General features: G+C 42.1%; 1 protein-coding gene across 1 annotated transcript in view; it reads left to right on the plus strand.

Annotated features, from left to right (window-relative positions):
* The window catches only part of TXLNG (taxilin gamma), a 62,640-nt gene that overhangs the window by 23,543 nt on the left and 19,995 nt on the right, over positions 1–19,102 (plus strand). The window contains exons 2-3 of the mRNA XM_054470731.1: positions 12,850–13,153; positions 14,437–14,528. Coding sequence (XP_054326706.1) covers positions 12,850–13,153; positions 14,437–14,528 — 396 coding nt within the window. The remainder of the gene's footprint in view (positions 1–12,849; positions 13,154–14,436; positions 14,529–19,102) is intronic.

Genomic DNA, 19,102 nt, shown 5'->3' on the forward strand with positions numbered 1-19,102 from the left:
GCATTAGCTGTGAGGAAAACTGTGCATCCACAATAGTTCTTTGGAAGATTAAAATAGCCTTAGTGTATACACTGTTTTAAATGACTTATACGAAGCTAAAGTCATTTTTGTAATTTAGCCACATGACAATGTAATTTTTATAATAGGTTTGTTTGTAAAACTTTGTATTTGGAAATGTGAAAGCCCCTCAAAATACTGGAAGGGTTTAGGAGGAAGGTTTATGTTTTACAAAACCAAATAAGGCCAATAGCTGATGCCCCGAGAGTATGGAGTATCTTTGATATCTTTCACTATTTCCTCATCCATTTCTGCCTCCACTGCCCCTCCCAGGGCAGTGCGAGCATGGTTGCACATACACTGTTGTCCGTACACTCCTGGTTGAAGTTAACAACTCTTAGGGTAAATTATTAGAAACAAAGGGTTGGAAAGATTTTTAGAGATAATTTGTTTTATCCTAAAACACAAAATTAAGGCCAAGCATGGTGGCTCATGCCTGTAATACCAGCACTTTGGGAGGCTGAGGCCAGTGGATCACGAGGTCAGGAGATCAAGACCATCCTGGTTAACGTGGTGAAACCCCATCTCTACTAAAAATACAAAAAATTTAGCTGGGTATGGTGGTGCGCGCCTTTAGTCCCAGCTACTCGGGAGGCTGAGGCAGGAGAATTGCTTGAACTCGGGAGGCGGAGGTTGCAGTGAGCCGAGGTCGTGCCACTGCACTCCATCCTGGGGGACAGAGCGAGACTCTGTCTCAAAAAAAAAAAAAAAAAAAAAAAAAAAAATTATTCAGGCGTGGTGGCACACGCCTGTAGTCCCAGCTACTCAGGAGGCCGAGGCAGGAGAATTGCTTGAACCCGGGAGGTGGAGGTTGCGGTGAGCTGAGATAGGGCCACTGCACTCCAGCCTGGGTGATGGAGCGAGACTCTGCCTTAAACAAAACAAAAACAAACCACAAAATTAAAAAACAACAACAAACTAACTCCAGTTCCTTAAATAATCACTTCAAATTATTTGAAGCTGTCCCTACCCCCAAATTAGACATGTCTTACCTCCCTAAATCCCAGAGTTAATCCCTGCTAAAAATTCTACATATCTTTCATGATGTTTTCTGAATGCATATTGGTATTTCTAGTGTGCTGTGTATTTTTAGACATTTAATTTAGATTTATTTTGTAACTGCGTCAGAGATCTGTTTGACTTTGAACTTGCATTTTCCAAAGCTGATTTATAAAGTGAGGGAAACAGTGTAATAGAGAAAACATTGACTCTTGAGTTTGGTGGACCTGGTTTTGAATTTTCCCAGCCCCTTTTACTGATTTTAATATGATTTTGAGCGAGTTACTTAATCTCATCAAGTCTCATTTTCTGTACCTGGGAACAATAAGGCCTGTATCTCAGTGAGGCAGGGAAGGTTAAATGGGGTCACTTTGAGAACACCTCACACAGTGTCGTCCTGAGGTGCTAAAGGTTCCCTTTACTTATTTGATAAGTTCCTCCTAGTCTGTTTGGGAATCTGAGACAAGCTAAGGATGTCTGTCTAGGAAAATGCAGAAATACACACAACCTTTCCCAACTGCTCCCTCTGAAGGTCCACTCTAGCTCTTACTGGCAAGGACTGGGTAATTTGTGTCCTCTGCACATGCTTGGCCCTGGTCAAAGGTGTTTGAGCTCATGTGAGTAAGCAGTAGTTGAAATAATTAGGAAGTGAATGGGGGTGTTGGTGGAAGGGAAAGAAACCTAAAACATTTTTTTTCCTTTAGGTTTTAATTTCCATGTTCTCAGTTTTGAATGTTTTGATCCAAAAAGCTGTTACAAGTAGTTGATGAATGCAGAGTACTTCCTCATGTTCATTTGCAAAAGTTTCTATGATAGTTGTTCTTTGCTCCTGTCATTTATTATTGATAAACTGGTGACCGCCCATTTTGAAGGCATCTCTTGGTCAGTTAGTGAGTCCTCTTAGCTCCAAGTATCGAGACAGTGGAAGGAAGATTGCAAAATATATCCTTTGACCGGAGGGGAGTGGCTAGGGTAGGGGATTATTGGTGTTTAAGGCTCTTGTAAATAAACACTTGTAGCACAGTGTTGTGCTTCTCTAAAAGGTACACATGCTGCTCACAAGATGAAGATGTGATAGCTTTTATGTCATGATTTTCTGCAGGGAAGGGTTCTAATAGAAATCCATCTGGAAACTACTCAGTGTTGGTTTCATTTTCATTTGAGATTGGAATTTAAATAAACATTTCCTCCTCTTTTGTTTTTCCGAATAAGGCAGTATATTAGAGCTCTTCATTTTGCTGTTAAAAAACATGTTAAAGCTCTTGTAAAGGTAACTCATGGCACCTAACTCAAAAGGTGAAAACACGCCTGCTGTGAAAGTCTTGTCCCCACTCACTCAGTTTGTCTCCAGTAATGTTTCTTTGTGTCCGGCCAGAGATTGGATATACTTCTCTGCTCATACATTTATATGGCACCTTCTCAAGCCTCATATCATGACATATGGCATGTACTACGGGGTATTTTGCTTTTTCCCTTATCAACCTGTCCTTACCAGTAATTATATAACCGCTTTATTCTTTTTTTTAACAGATAGTGTGATACTCGGATGGATGTACAGCAGTTTATTCATCCAGTCTATTATTTATTGATATTTAGGATATTTCTGAATTTTTGCTACCATAAACAATGCTGCATAAATAACCTTATGTATTATGTCATTCACAAATGTACTGGTATATCTGTAGGAAAAACTGGTAAGAAATGAATTTGCTGGATCAAAGCATATGTGACTTGATGTTTTCTCCCTCCAACATCTTATGAAAAATTTCAAAGCTACTGCAAAGTTGATACTAAACATCAATTTTGCCACCACCTAGATTTTACCTTTGACATTTTACTCTGGTTGCTTTTTCAGTTATCTGTCCATTTATCTGTCCCTTCATCCATGAAGCCATCAGAAGTGCATTATGTGCTAAGTTTTAGCAAATGCATGCAGCTCTGTAACTCAAATCCCCATCAAGATACAGAGCATTACCAACACCCTAGAGGTTCCCTTGTGTTGGTTCCCAGTCAGTCCCTTCCCCAACTGGACTCCTTGGTGGTTAAGTCAATTTATTCTCCCACCAGGAATGCTTGAGAATGTCCCACAACCCCTCCCACAGTGTTGTCGAAGTTTTTGATGTGTAAAATGATATCTTATAGTTGTTTTTTTTTTTTTTTTTTTTTTTTTTTTGAGATGAAGTGTTGCTCTGTTGCCCAGGTTGGAGTGCAGTGGCGTGATCTCGGCTCTCTGCAACCTCCGCCTCCCGGGTTCAAGCCATTCTCCTGCCTCAGCCTCCCGAGTAGCTGGGATTACAGGCACCCGCCACCACACCTGGCTAATTTTTGTATTTTTAGTAGAGACGGGGTTTCACCATGTTGGCCAGGCTGGCCTTGAACTCCTGACCTCAGTTTATCTGCCCGCCTCAAACTCCCAAAATGCTAGGATTACAGGTGTGAGCCACCACACCAGGCCAAGATATTTTCTTCCAATATTTTCTTCCAACACTTCTGTGTGTGTGTATATACATACACACAGATGGTTCCTGGCTTACTGTGGTTCAACTTGCATTGTTGACTTTAGGATGGATTTATCACTGTGTAACCCCAATGTATGTTGAGCAGTATCTGTATACATATATATAGTGCATATACAAAATATACAGTACATTCTGTTTTGTAATTCATTTTTGTACATTGTATTTTGGGAGCATCTCTTCCCATTATTAAATAGGTTTCTCTAAGATGGCTGGGCCAGGAGAAGGATGTTTGAACAGTAGTAGACAGAAGGTAGTTACGAAGCAGTATATTTTTGTGGTTAAGAGCGTGGACTCGGAAGCTAGACTGCTAGAGTTCAAATCTTTGCCCTGCAATTTACTAACTGTGACCTTAGGCAGGATACTTACTTAACTTTACATGCCATAGTTTGCTCATCTCTAAAATGGAGAAAATAATAGTGCCTACCTGGTGGCATTGTTGTGAGGATTAAGCTAGTTAATATAGGAAAGTTCTTACAGTAGTGCCTGGATGTACTATTTACTGTGTAAGTATTAGCTGTAAGTATTAGCTGCTACTACTATTATTTATATAAGAGATTGATCCAAGAAAAGGCATCCAGAATGGGCATCAGAGAGAGAAGACAGAGTAGGAAATTGTACTGGGCATATGATATAGAATTCTCTGGTTGAGGAGATGAGGTCTGAGAAATCATTTACAATTTAATAAAGTTATTGGCCTAAGAATTTGCTTAATATTCAATAGCCCAGGTACAGAGCCTCAAGTAGGTTGTTAATTGAATAGTCCTTGTGGTAGAAAAATTGGGGCCTGCTATTTCAAGAGTATTTGTAGATTGTGGTTTGAATCAAGTCCTGTTGGAACTGGGCTTATTAGTAAACAAAAAGATTTTATAGAGCGAAAGTATATCTTTCATTAGCAAATGTAAAAAATACCCCAATACCACATCAAAATTAGTTGTACAAGAGAGAAGGGAAATGTAATACTGTCTTGCTTCTAATGATAAAATAAAAATAGTGGTATTTTCATTTTTTGTTTTCTTGCTCTATTTCTCAGAATTTCTCATTTCTCGCTCTATTGCCCAGGCTGGAGTGCAGTGGTGTGATTTCAGCTCACTGCAACCTCCACCTCCTGGGTTCAAACAATTCTTGTGCCTCAGCCTCCCGAGTAAACCTGGATTCCAGGCACGTACCACCATGCTCAGCTCATTTTTGTATTTTTACCAGAGATGGTGATTTGCCATGTTGGCCAGGCTGGTCTTGAACTCCTGACCTCAAGTGTTCTACCCATCTCGGCCCCCCAAATTGCTGGGTTTCCGGCATGAGCTACCGTGCCTGGCCAATAGTGGTATTTTCTATAACTTGTGTATTAATGCCTAGGTTCTTTTCGTGGATTGTTTTCAACAGCCATTTTTGCCTCTGTATGCTCCCCATCAGTTGGCATTTGAGTACCATTTGTGCATAATAAGCTGTTGCTACTTAGGAGGCTGTATATATCAAATACGTGATATTGTAATATGTGATAAGAGTTCAGAGGCAGGAGTGTCTGGAAAGACAAAAAAATCGGAAGTATTAACTACAAATAGGAAGTGATGACATACAATTAAAAGGAAAATAGGTGATGTGGTGTTTGTGCACTATACAGATTAATTTAATATTCTTCTTTATGCCATATGACACCGCCTATTATTCTGCATTACACAATAGTTTTTTGGCCCTTGAGTCTTTTTTTTTTTTTTTGAGATGGAGTTTTCCCTCTTGTCGCCCAGGCTGGAGCGTAATGGTGCAATCTCGGCTTGCTGCAACCTCCGCCTCCCAGGTTCAAGCAATTCTCTGGCCTCAGCCTCCCGAGTAGCAGGCATGCACCACCACGCCCAGCTAATTTTTGTGGTTTTAATAGAGATGGGGTTTCACCATGTTGGCCAGGCTGTTCTTGAACTCATGACCTGGGGTGATCTGCTTGCCTCGGCCTCCCAAAGTGTTGGGATTACAGGTGTGAGCCACCGTGGCCGGCCTTTTTTTTTTTTTTGAGACGGAGTCTCGCTGCCAGGCTGGAGTGCAGTGACCCGATCTCGGCTCACTGCACCCTCTGCTTCCCGGGTTCAAGTGATTCTCCTGCCTCAGCATCCCGAGTAGCTGGGACTACAGGCACGCACCACCACACCCAGCTAATTTGTGTATTTTTAGTAGAGATGGGGTTTCACCATATTGGCCAGGATGGTCTTGATCATCTCTTGACCTCGTCATCTGCCTGCCTCAGCCTCCCAAACTGCTGGAATTACAGACGTGAGTCACCGCACCCGACCCTGAGTCTTTACATTGTCTTTTTGCTATATAGTGGTAATAGTAAATGACCTGTATACTTTTTTCTTTTTTTTTTTTTTGAGATGTAGTCTTGCTCTGTTGCCCAGGCTGGAGTGCAGTGGCACGATCTTGGCTCACTGTAACCTTTGTCTCCTGAGTTCAAGCAATTCTCCTACCTCAGCCTCCTGAGCAGCTGGGATTACAGGCGCCCGCCACCACGCCCAGCTAATTTTTGCTTTTTTTTTAGTAGAGACGGGATTTCATCACATTGGCCAGGCTGGTCTCGAACTCCTGACCTTAAGTGATCCGCCCGCTTCGGCCTCCCAAAGTGCTGGGATTACAGGTGTAAACCACCATGCCTGGCCAATGACCTGTATACTTTTAATCTGAAAACAAGAGTAACTTTTAATTAAATCTCCTAATGATGTTTTGAAATAAGTGAATATTTATTCCTTTTTTTTTTTTTTTGTGAGACAGAGTCTCGCTCTGTCCCAGGCTGGAATGCAGTGGCACGATCTCGGCTCACTGCAACCTCTGCCTCCCGGGTTCAAGTGATTCTCCTGCCTCAGTCTCCCGAGTAGCTGGGATTATAGGTGTGTGCCATCACGCCCGGCTAATGTTTGTATTTTTAGCAGAGACAGGGTTTCACCATGTTGGCCAGGCTGGTCTCGAACTCCTGATCTTGTGATCCACTGGCCTCGGCCTCCCAAAATTCTGGGATTACAGGCATGAGCCACCGCGGCCAGCCTTTTTTTTTTTTTTTTGAGGTGGAGTTTCGCTCTTATTGCCCAGGCTGGAGTTCTAGTGATTCTAGTGATTCTCCTGCCTCAGCCTCCCTAGTAGCTAGGATTACAGGCTTGCACCACCATGCCTGGCTAATTTTGTATTTTTAGTAGAGACAGGGTTTCTCCATGTTGGTCAGGCTAGTCTCGAACTCCTGGTCTCAGGTGATCTGCCCGCCTCAGCCTCCCAAAGTGCTGGGATTACAGGTATGAGCCACTGCGCCAGGCCTATTGTTCCTTTCTTCCAAGTTGAGGTAACCATGAAGTCATCTGAAAAATATATCTGGTAAGGGACTTGTAGCTAGTTACATAAAGAACTCTTACAGTCCAACGATAAAATAACAACCCAATTAAACATGGGCAAAAGATCTGAAAAACATTCTTCAAAGAAGGTATACAAATGGCCAATAGGCACATGAAAAGATGTTCAATATTGTTAGTCATTAGGGAAATGCAAATCCAAAACACAGTGAGGTACCATCACAGTCAGTAGGATGGCTATAAAAAAATAACAAGTGTTGCTGAGGATGTGGAGAAATTGGAACCCTCATACACTTCTAGTGGGAATTTTAAATGGTACCAATGAGCTGCACGTGGTGGCTCACACCTGTAATCCTAGTGCCCTGGGAGACTGAAGCAAGAGGATTGCTTGAGCCCAGAAGTTTGAGATCAGCCTGGGCAACATAGCAAGACTCTCCCTCTACAAAATTAAAAAAAAAATAAATAAGCCTGGCGTAGTGGCACATACCTGTAATCTCAGCACTTTGGGAGGCTGAGGCGAGAAGATCCTTTGAGCCCAGGAGGTTGAGGCTGCAGTAAGCTTGCATTGTGCAGTCTGGGCAACAAAGCGAGACCCTTTCCCCCCCCCCCAAAAAAAAAGTACAGTTGCTTGGGAAAATAGTCTTACAGTTCCTCAAAAGGTTCAACACAGAGTGGCCATATAGCAATTCCACTCCTAGGACAGTACCTTGGAGAAATGTCCACACAAAAATGAATGCATTCATGTTCATAGCAGAAATAGTCATAATTGGCCGGGTGCGGTGGCTTACGCCTGTAATCCCAGCACTTTGGGAGGCCGAGGCGGGCAGATCACAAGGTCAGGGAGATCGAGACCATCCTGGCTAACACGGTGAAACTCCGTCTCTACTAAAAACACAAAAAACTAGCCGGGCGTGGTGGTGGGCACCTGTAGTCCCAGCTACTCGGGAGGCTGAGGCAGGAGAATGGCGTGAACCCGAGAGATGGAGATTGCAGTGAGCCGAGGTCGCGCCACTGCACTCCAGCCTGGGCGACAGAGCGAGACTCCATCTCAAAAAAAAAATAAAAAGAAGTAGTCATAATAGCCAAAAATTGTAAATAACCCACATGTCCATTTGGTGAATGGATAAATACAATGTAGCCAAAAATTGGAAATAACCCACATGTCCATCTGATGAATGGATAAATACAATGTAGTCTGTCTGTATAAGGGATATTATTCAGCTACATGCATTGAATACTGATACATGCTATAACATGGAGGAACCTTGAAAATTTGCCACGTGCAAATAGGCAGACTCAGCCCGGCGTGGTGATTCACACCTGTAAACCCAGCACTTTGGGAGGCCAAGGTGGGTGGATCACCTAAGGTCAGGAGTTCGTGAGCAGCCTGGCCAATATAGTGAAACCCTGTCTTTACTAAAAATACAAAAAATTAGCCGGGCATGGTTGCGGGTGCCCGTAATCCCAGCTACTTGGGAGGCTGAGGCAGGAGAATCACTTGAAACCCGGGAGGCGGAGGTTGCAGTGAGCAGAGACCGTGCCATTGCACTCCAGCCTGGGCGAGAGAGTGAGACCCCATCTCAAAAGAAAAAATAGGCAGACTCAAAAGGCCACATACTGTATAGCTCCATTTATATGAAGTGTGTCTAGAATAGCCAAATCCATAGAGGCAGCAACTAGATTAGTGGCCTGGTGCTGAAGGTTATAGAAGCATTAAGGGTTGATAGCTAAGGAGAACTGGATTTCACTTTCAGGTTATGAAAGTGTTGCAAAGTTGACTGTGGTAATGTTTGCACAACTTTGTGAATGCACTAAAAATTAGTGAACTGTACACTTTAAGTTGGGGTATTGTATGGTATGTGAATTATATCACAATAAAGGTGTCACAAAATAAATCACTAATGGAATTGAAAAACTACAAATGAACCAATCTCATTCCTCAAGTAGCCTCAGGGTTAGGACAGGCCTCAGGGTTTTCTTGGTGAAAATTATTTATGCTTCCCCTTTTTTCTACAAATTTCATGCTCACTGTATTTTTGATACGGCTTGACACCATATTTTCTGGGATCGTGTGGGTTTTATTATCATTACATGTCTGAGAAATTCTGTGTTAGAGATAAACAGTCTTCTATTCTCTCTCTTTTTGTTTGTTTGTTTTTGTTGTTGTTGTTGTTGTTTGAGATGGAGTCTCGCTCTGTCGCCCAGGCTGGAGTGCAATGGCATGATCTAGGCTCACTGCAACCTCCGCCTCCCAGGTTCAAGCGATTCTCCTGCCTCAGCCTCCCAAGTAGCTGGGATTACAGGAATGCACCACCACGCCCAGTTAAATTTGTATTTTTAGTAGAGACAGGGCTTCACCATGTTGATCAGGCTGGTCTCAAACTCCTGACCTCAGGTGATCCGCCTGCCTCAGCCTCCCAAAGTGCTGGGATTACAGGCGTGAGCCACCACGCTCAGCCCTTCTATTACCTCTTTATACACTTTTCATCAATATTTAAGGCCAACATTGTAATTTTGTAGTGCCTTTTTTTTTTTTTTTTTTTTTTTTTTTTTTTGAGACAGAGTCTTACTCTGTCTCCCAGGCTGGAGTGCAGTGGCGCAATCTCGGCTCACTGCAACCTCTGCCTCCTGGGTTCCAGCGATTCTCCCTGACTCACCCTCCCAAGTAGCTGGGATTACAGGTGCCCACCACCATGCCAAGCTAATTTTTGTATTTTTAGTAGAGATTGGGTTTCACCATGTTGGCCAGGCTGGTCTCAAACTCCTGACCTCAAGTGATCTGCCTGCCTCAGCCTCCCAAAGTGCTGGGATTACAGGCGTGAGCCACCGCGACCGGCCTGTAGTGCCATTCTTATACCTAATGGTTTTCAGGGAATAGATTTGAAACTATTATTATTTTTTTTGAGATGGAGTCTCGCTCTGTCACCCAGGCTGGAGTACAGTGGTGCGATCTCAGCTCACTACAACCTCCGCTTCCCGGGTTCAAGCCATTCTCCTGCCTCAGCCTCCCGAGTAGCTGGGATTACAGGCATGCTCCACCACGCCTGGCTAATTTTTGTATTTTTAGTAGAGGTGGGGTTTCACCATGTTGGTCAGGCTCGTCTTGAACTCCTAACCTTGTGATCTGCCCGTCTCGGTCTCCCAAAGTGCTGGGATTACAGGTGTGAGCCACTGCGCCTGTCCGAAAATTTTTTTTTTAAATTGGGGAAAATGGTATTGATAGTACTCACTTTTCCCCTTTCTATTGCTTTTGTGTAAAGGGTCTCTTTATATATCTATGCGCCCAATTAGTACATGATATTTCAATATTTGATTAAAGTAGAGGCGAAACTAGTAGTTACATGTGAAATGTAGCATTGAAATTATCACTTTGCACCTGTTCTGTTAATAATACTGCTATAGTATGTTATTTGGGTATATTAATGATTTTTTTTTATTTTCTTTTTTTGAGATGGAGTCTTGCTTTGTCACCCAGGCTGGAGTGCAGTGGCGCGATCTCGACTCACTACAACCTCTGCCCAGCTAATTTTTGTATTTTTAGTAGAGACGGGGTTTCACCATGTTGGCCAGGCTGGTCTTGAACTCCTGACCTCAAGTGATTTGCCCACCTCAGCCTCCCAAAGTGCTGGGATTACAGGCATGAGCCACCTCGCCCGGCCTATTAACAATTTTAAGAAGTTTCTACAGTAGTGAAATCTTACAAATGATTTTTCCTAAAAGTTGATTGTGAATCCTCTCCCACCCCAAGAGACGAGGTCTCACTATATTGCCCAGGCTGTCCTCAAACTTGCCTTAGCCCCCCAAATAGCTAGGACTACAAGCATCCCCCACGATGCGTGCCATTGTGAATTTTTGAAAAACTTTATGGGTTATGCTTGAGAAACATTGCTCTATAGAATATGATACATATGGAAGTGAATTTTTAAAATCTTTTCAAATAATTTAAGAGTTTCAGTATTTGTAAGTTTTTTCATCTGAATTAGGCTTAGAGTGTGGCATCAAACCATAACTCTGAAATAGATAACCCATTTCCCCTTAATGTGTTAATTTTTTTTAAGATATCAAAGTATTACATGCACATTATTTTAAAAGTGTCATGAAAAGCAGCATATCTTTAATCTCTCTTCTTAGAGGAAAATATTTGTTTTGGTTCCTCTTCTTGAATAATGTATAAATTGCAACTTTTAAAATAAACTTTACTGAAATACATAAATTGAGAAAAGTATACAAATCATAAATGTTAGGCTTGATGAATTTTTACAAAGTGATTGCGTCACCTCATCTAGACCAAGAAATAGAACACTACAAGCACCCCAGGAGGCCCCATCCCCAATGGTAACCGCTATCCTGATTTCTAGCACCATTTATTAGCTTGCCTTGTTTTTGAACTTTATACATAAATGATTTCCTACAGTACATACTCTTCTAGCACCTTTTTCACAACATAGGTCTGTGAAACTCATCTATGTGGTTGCATCCAACAGTAGTTCATTCTCACTGCTTTGATACTATAGTTTATCCATTCTGCTACTGATAGAAATTTGGGTTGATTCCATTTTGGAGCTATTAGGAATAGTGCTCCTTTATTCTTGGCCTTTGGATACACATATGTATACACTTGGGCAAAATCCCAGGAGTAGAGTTAACTGGGTTAGAAGGTATCCATATATTGCCAAAGAGTTTTTCAAAGTGTCCTTGCCAATTTGTTCTTATGAAAGCACAGTACTGGATTTATCAACATTAGACTATAAAATATAAGATTTTATTTTCCTTAACCTCTCCATCCCCTCCTACTTTGATATTTTGAGTTCTTCAGTTGCACAAAATGATTATAGCCTAAAATCTCAAATATCTGCTCTCCCATAAATTTTGAAAGTAGCTTTTTTCCATTTGTGATAAGAGAAGGATACTAAACACCTCCTCACCTCAACTGTATTATTCAGAAAAGGAAGAGGCCCTCTTTTATACAGAGAGTAAATGCACAGAATTTAAATTTGTGCCACATCATGACCAGGAAGTGTTCACAAGGGGAAAAAACTCAAATAGGGTTAACAATGTGGTAGAAGACAGAGTAAGGTAAAATTACTGACATAAGAATAACATACTGGAATAAAGGCATCTTTACCATGTGTATTAGGGCAGGGATAGCTGCTTAAAATATCAGTCTCAAAATTTCCATGGCTTAGCATGAGAGAAGTTTATTTCTTATTCACCTATAGTCCAGTGTAGGTTTTCTTTGTAAGTAGGGTGGCTTTCCTGTATGTACATAGGATATGGAGGCCCAGGCTGCATTTATCCTGTGGCTCTGCCATCCCTTAGGGTCTTGGAGATATCTGCATTTTGCCAGAGTCGGGGAGAGATGGTTGAGAAAGAACTTGTGCTTCTAAGAATAAAAGTCTTGTTACAGAAAGGACAGTTGTGTCCTATGCCCACATTCAGTTGGTGGAACTTCACGTGGAAGTCGCCCCTTGGTGTAAGGGGGCTGGGGAATAGTCCCTGGCTGGGCACTTGTCTCATAGTGCCAACTCCACAGGAACTTGGGGGAGCACGGGGTTTTGATGGATAGCTAGTTAGCCATCCCTGCTGTACTGTCTCCTTGAGGATAAGATCAGAATAATTAATATTCATTAACTGGGGACAGTTTCACTTCTGTTAAGGTGCTAATTATGTTAAGTGGTGAATTTTTATATGGAAATCAATTTAGATTTATAACTAAATGGGTTTCTTGCCTCCTTTGGTACTGCATAGTTGTGTGATTCATTTTAACTAATTTCCTTATACTTTATAGTTAGGTCACCTCTCAGTGAAATCTAGAAAGTACCATATTTACATCAATTTTGCAAACCACTAAGGAAGAAAAAACCGTCAGGCTATGATGTTCCATTGCTTGTAAACATTGATTACATTTGATTTAACCCCTTCTCCATCTTTTTTCTCCTTCTCCTTTCCTCTAGTTTGAAATTGGCACAATGGAAGAAGCTGGAATTTGTGGGCTAGGGGTGAAAGCAGATATGTTGTGTAACTCTCAATCAAATGATATTCTTCAACATCAAGGCTCAAACTGTGGTGGCACAAGTAACAAGCATTCATTGGAAGAGGATGAAGGCAGTGACTTTATAACAGAGAACAGGAATTTGGTGAGCCCAGCATACTGCACGCAAGAGTCAAGAGAGGAAATCCCTGGGGGAGAAGCTCGAACAGATCCCCCTGATGGTCAGCAAGATTCAGAGTGCAACAGGAACAAAGAAAAAACCTTAGGTAATAATCCGTTCAGTGGTTGGATGTTTCACATGCTAATCATTTTACTTGTGTTTTCTGCAGCCCAGATAATTTTGAACACAGCCACTTTAGAGGTGCTTAGCCAACACACCTAGTGTCTTCGGTGAGGTCAGTCCATGTGTCTGCTGCAGTTATGTGCAGGAGGCGAAAACAGCAGAGAGGACGCTTAGGTTTTTTTTTTCCAAATAATCAAGAATTGGCTAATTAAAAAATTTTTTTGTAGAGACAGGGTCTCACTGTGTTGCCCAGGCTGGTCTCAAACTCCTAAGCTAAAGCAGTCCTCTCCTGCCTCGGCCTCCCAAAGTGCTGAGATTTCAGGTGTGAGCCACTGTGCCCGGCCACATTGCAGTTATTTCTGATCATTTTCAGTAATCGTGTTTAATCGTCTCTTAAAGGTCTTATTGGCCTTGGGTTAAATGAGAGAAGATTTCATTAATAAAATTTTATGTGAGTAGAAAAGCATTCTTTTTTGAAGTCACCCTTTTTCCCCCATAGCAGTCTGTATGTCAGAGTTATTTTGAGATATATATTTTGATGTAATATCTTACATATAAGAATGAACATTAAAAAAATAAAAATGGTACCTATCACCTAGCTTAAGAAATAAAAGATTACCCCTTACTTTGAAATGCCATTAGTCCCCTCCTATCTCAGCCACCTGCCTCTCTCTGCCAAAGTCCTTACAGTATTGTTAAGGTCTTTCCCCACGGGAAGAGCTATCTTGTCATCCTTTGGTTAGTTAACCTTAGTTAACACATAGAATATACTTAGTAAATCATAAGAAAAGCACACGTTTTTAAATTGTTCATAGGAAAAGATATGTTCTCCTGTGATTATGTGTGTCTTTGGCAAAGTGTAGTACCAACTGAAACTCCCTTTGAACTTGCTTCTATATTCGAACTTGGTTAGGAGGAAGCTTTAAAAAAAATTCCATGCCCTTTGTAACTTGCCCTTTGTCTTAACTTGGACATCAGTGATTAGGCAAGGAAATTTATAAGCTTTTAACAAGAGTTCTTATAAATAGCTAGCAGTGTTAGTGAGTGAGTTAAGAAATTTGGGGTGGGTATGGGGAGGGGAGCGAGGCCTGCTAATCCAGAATTTAAAAATTGCCTTTTCCATTGAGCTGGTAAATCTCTTATTTATAATCATAGGTGTAAATTAGTTTACTCTGGCTGTCAGAGCACGGGAATTGTTAGTAGAATTTACAGGTTAGATTTGATCTCATTCTTCTGGGACTTATTTCTTTTCTTGTTAATCATCAGGAAAAGAAGTTTTATTACTGATGCAAGCCCTAAACACCCTTTCAACCCCAGAGGAGAAGCTGGCAGCTCTCTGTAAGAAATACGCTGATCTTGTGAGTATTAAGTCAAGGATGTGAGAGCCATATAAAATATAGCAAAATGTGTGTGTGCTTGATAAGTTTCTTAAAGTACAAATTTGATATGACCTTAAATGTAAAATTATATTTTATTCTGAAATTGAAGAAGAGAATCTGGTTTGTTGGGGCTTTTTATTGGTTGTATAGTTTCATTTTATGAGGTAATATATAGGGAACATTGTAATACTAAGATGTGGCATAGATTTTCTAAAACTTAGTTTTAGAGTCTAAGTCAACCTTTCCATTGCTATGTTGTGATGCCTTAGGTGCCACTCAGTTGGGGTGTAGTGGTTCCTGTCTTAAACTTTTCCTAAGGGAATTCTAGAGATTGAAGACTGCTTTGATTGAGATTGTGAGTTACGTGAAATCGTCTGCTAAAACAATACTTTGTCTCAGAAATACTTATTTAGCATCTACTATGTGTCAAGCATCCTTTTTTCCATCTTCCAGAAACATTGACCTTATCAAAGAGTTTGTTCTCAGCTATATTATTTTATTTTATTTTTTTGAGACGGAGTCTCACCTGTGGTCCAGGCTAGAGTGCAGTGGCGTGATTTCAGCTCACTGTAAGCTCCACCTCCCGGGTTCACGCCATTCTCCTGCCTCAGCCTCCCGAGTAGCTGGGACTACAGGCGCTCGCCACGATGCCTGGCTAGTTTTTTTATTTTTTAGTAGAGATGGGGTTTCACCGTGTTAGCCAGGATGGCCTCGATCTCCTGACCTCGTGATCTGCCCGCCTTGGCCTCCCAAAGTGCTGGGATTACAGGCATGAGCCACCACGCCCGTCCGTTCTCAGCTATATTACAGGTATTATAGGTAGCATTAATTCTCTTTTTGGAGTTTCTTTCTTTTTTTTTTTTTTTTTTTGAGGCAGAGTCTCGCTCCGTCGCCCAGGCTGGATTTCAGTGGCGCGATCTTGGCTCACTGCAACCTCCGCCTCCCAGGTTCAAGCTATTCTCCTGCCTCAGCCTCCTGAGTAGTTGGGACTACAGGCGCATGCCACCACGCCTGGCTAATTTTTTGTATTTTTAGTAGAGATGGGTTTCACCATGTTGGCCAGGATGTTCTCCATCTCCTGAACTTGTGATCTGCCCACCTTGGCCTCCCAAAGTTCTGGGATTACAGGCGTGAGCCACCGTGCCTGGCCCATGAAGGCAGTTTCAACTTGGAAACCCTGCCATCCTATTTGAATTGAAGAATGGGAAAATCATAGAACCCTTTGAAGGAATGGTTGTGGGAAACTTTTAGAATAAGTGGTTCTAATATAAATGCTAAAATTATTGCCCTTTGTGAAATAGGTGAATTATCATATACAATTTATATGCATCTTCATCTGTTAAAACAGTTAATTCCATATCATAAGCCATTACTTTTTTTTAAATCAATGATCAGCTCTAAAAAAACGAATTCTGAGGCTGGGCGCGGTGGCTCACGCCTGTAATCCCAGCACTTTGGGAGGCCAAGGTGGGTCATGAGGTCAGGAGATCGAGACTATCCTGGCTAACACGGTAAAACCCTGTCTCTACTAAAAATACAAAAAAAAAATTAGCCTGGCGTGGTGGCAGGTGCCTGTAGTCCCAGCTACTCGGGAGGCTGAGGCAGGAGAATGGCGTGAACCCAGGAGGCAGAGCTTGCAGTGAGCTGAGATCGTGCTACTGCACTCCAGCCTGGGCAACGGAGCGAGACTCCATCTCAAAAAAATAAAAAATAAACTGAATTCTGTTAGTTTATTGCTTCAAGAATGGCAGTTACAGGCCAGGCATAGTGGCTCACGCCTGTAATCCCAGCACTTTGGGAAGCCGAGGCGGGTGGATCACGAGGTCAGGAGATCAAGACCATCCTGGCTAACACGGTGAAACCCCGTCTTTACTAAAAATACAAAAAAAATTAGCTGGGCGTGGTGGCGGGTGCATGTAGTCCCAGCTACTCGGGAGGCTGAGGCAGGAGAATGGCATGAACCCGGGAGGCAGAGCTTGCAGTGAACCGAGATTGCGCCACTGCACTCCAGCCTGGACGACAGAGTGAGACTGTCTCAAAAAGAAAAAAAAAAATGACAGTTACTTTCCCTTAGTTTATGAAGTGGTCCAGGTATACCTCACTTAGCTGGCATTCAGCAGCCTGGCACCTTCCACTATTTGTAGCAACAGGACGCCCTGTGCATCAGTGAAAATGTCCCAGAGCAGTCACAAATGCAAAGATGGCAGAAAACACAGCGTGGTTGGATTGATGGCTTCAGGAAAGGAATGCTTCCATTGGCTGTGGAAGCCAGTCCCCCTTGGTGCCTTTCACATGGGGAGAATCATGCAAGAAATGGTGGAAAAAGAAGAAAGACAAGAACAGAAAAGGGACAAGAAAAAATGGAGAAAAGAGTAAAAACCAGAAAAAGCAGTGTCGAAGGTTAGCTACCCAACCCAGTGATGTGACAATGACAGCCAGCCATGAATTGGTTAGAAGAGAGAACAAACAGTGATCTGCGGTAGTTGTTCTCAAACTCACACCGATCATTGAACTTGTGGTTAAAATGCACATTCTGATTCACTAGGTCTTGGTTGGGGCCTGAGGATCTGCATTTTAACAAATGCCCGGGCAACAGTGATGATGCTGCCAGACCTTGGATCACACTTGAAGTAGCAGGGGTCTAGGGTGTTTTTGTTTGTGGCTTTTGGTTTTATTGTTTTGATTATGGATAAGGTTATTACTAAGCACCAGCAGTAATGACTGTGTTCATTTCAGGATGTGACACATTGAAGACTTGCCTAGTGAGTAATCTCTTTTTTATACAGATTTGTGCCAGAAATTTGAAAGACAAAATGTGTATTGTTTCCAGAAAATGTTCTAAAGCTTGATTTCTTGAAGCGACACATATTTCACTTAAAAGGTAGATATAGGCTGGGTGTATAATCCCAGCACTTTGGGAGGCCAAGGCAGGCGGATCACCTGAGGTCGGGAGTTCGAGACCAGCCTTACCAACATGGAGAAACCGTCTCTACTAAAAATACAAAATTTTCTGGGCGTGGTGGCGCATGCTTGTAATCCCAGCTACTCAGGAGGCTGAGGCAGGGGAATCACTTGAACCTGGGAAGCAGAGGTTGTGGTGAGCCGAGATCGTGCCATTACACTCCAGACTAGGCAACAAGAGTGAAACTCTGTCTCAAAAAAAAAAAAAAAAAAAAAAGTAGAGTATATATAGGTGAGGTCACCAAGGGAGGCATAGCGTTTTCCCAAGGATTATTCTGAAAAGTTCCCTTTTGCCATCACTGTCCTCTGCCCCTTTATGACATATATCATCTGATGTCATTGTGCTTGTTGCACTGACATGCATAACTGTTTTGTGGAGCAGTTGGAATGGATTTCTGTGCACTGTAACTGGGATTGTCCATTGGAGAGACCCTGTGGCCAACATGTTCACCAGATCACATGGATTCATGAAATTGTAGCATTTTGCTTTTAGCTGTGGATACCATTAACATGATCCTTAAGTACTTTATAATGCTATTCTTTCCTATCCTGTAGTCAGTTTGTATAGATTATTATAGCGTAATAATCTTAATATATGCTTGGGTAGGTTCCATTCTCCTTACTCTTCTGAAGTATCTTGGCTATTCTTGGCCCTTTACTCTCTATAGATTTTAGATTCAATTTAGTAGTTCCGTGTGTTGGGGGGCACTATTTGGGATTTCAAAGAGCATTTCACAGAATCTGTAGATACATTTGGGGGAGAATTGCCATCCTCATGATATTAATGTAACTTAAAAAGTGGTTATCCTGGCCAGGTATGGTAGCTCAGCCCTGTAACATCTGCACTTCGGGAGGCTGAAGCAGGATTGCTTACAATCAGGAGTTCAAGACCAGCCTGGGCAACGTCGCAAGACCCTGTACACACACACACACATGCACGCACACACGCACGCACGCCTGTAGTCCCAGCTACTTGGGAGGCTGAAGTGGAAGGATCGCTTGAGCCCAGGAATTGGAGGCTGCAGTGAGTTCGTGCCACATGGCAACCCAGCCTGGGCGACAGTGCAAGATGCTATCTCCAAAAAAAAAAAAAAAGTTATCCTTATGAGGAAAAAGTAAGATTAGATCCTTACACACCAGAGGCAACAATCAATTCCAAATAGATTAAAGGCTTAAATGTCAACAATTAAGCTTTGAAATTTGTAGATATTATTTTGATTTATCAATAGATAAATATTTTTCCAACCTTGAGTTTAGGAAATATTTCTTATAGCACAAAAAGCACTGTCAGAGGAAAGATTGTACAAATTGGCTTTATTGAAATTAAGAACTTTGTTTTCGTCAAAAGATGCCCTGAAAAAAAGTGAGAAGATGGCCAAGCGCGGTGGCTCACACCTGTAATCCCAGCACGTTGGGAGGCTGAGGCAGGCGGATCATGAGGTCAGGAGTTCAAGACCAGCCTGGCCAATATGGTGAAAGCCCGTCTCTACTAAAAAAATTAAAAAATAATTAGCCGGGCATGATGGTTGCACGCCTGTAGTTCCAGCTACTCAGGAGGTTGAGGCAGGAGAACTGGGGAGGCAGAAGTTGCA

The sequence above is a fragment of the Pongo pygmaeus genome, chromosome X, assembly GCF_028885625.2.
Source record: "Pongo pygmaeus isolate AG05252 chromosome X, NHGRI_mPonPyg2-v2.0_pri, whole genome shotgun sequence".
Lineage (NCBI taxonomy): Eukaryota > Metazoa > Chordata > Mammalia > Primates > Hominidae > Pongo > Pongo pygmaeus.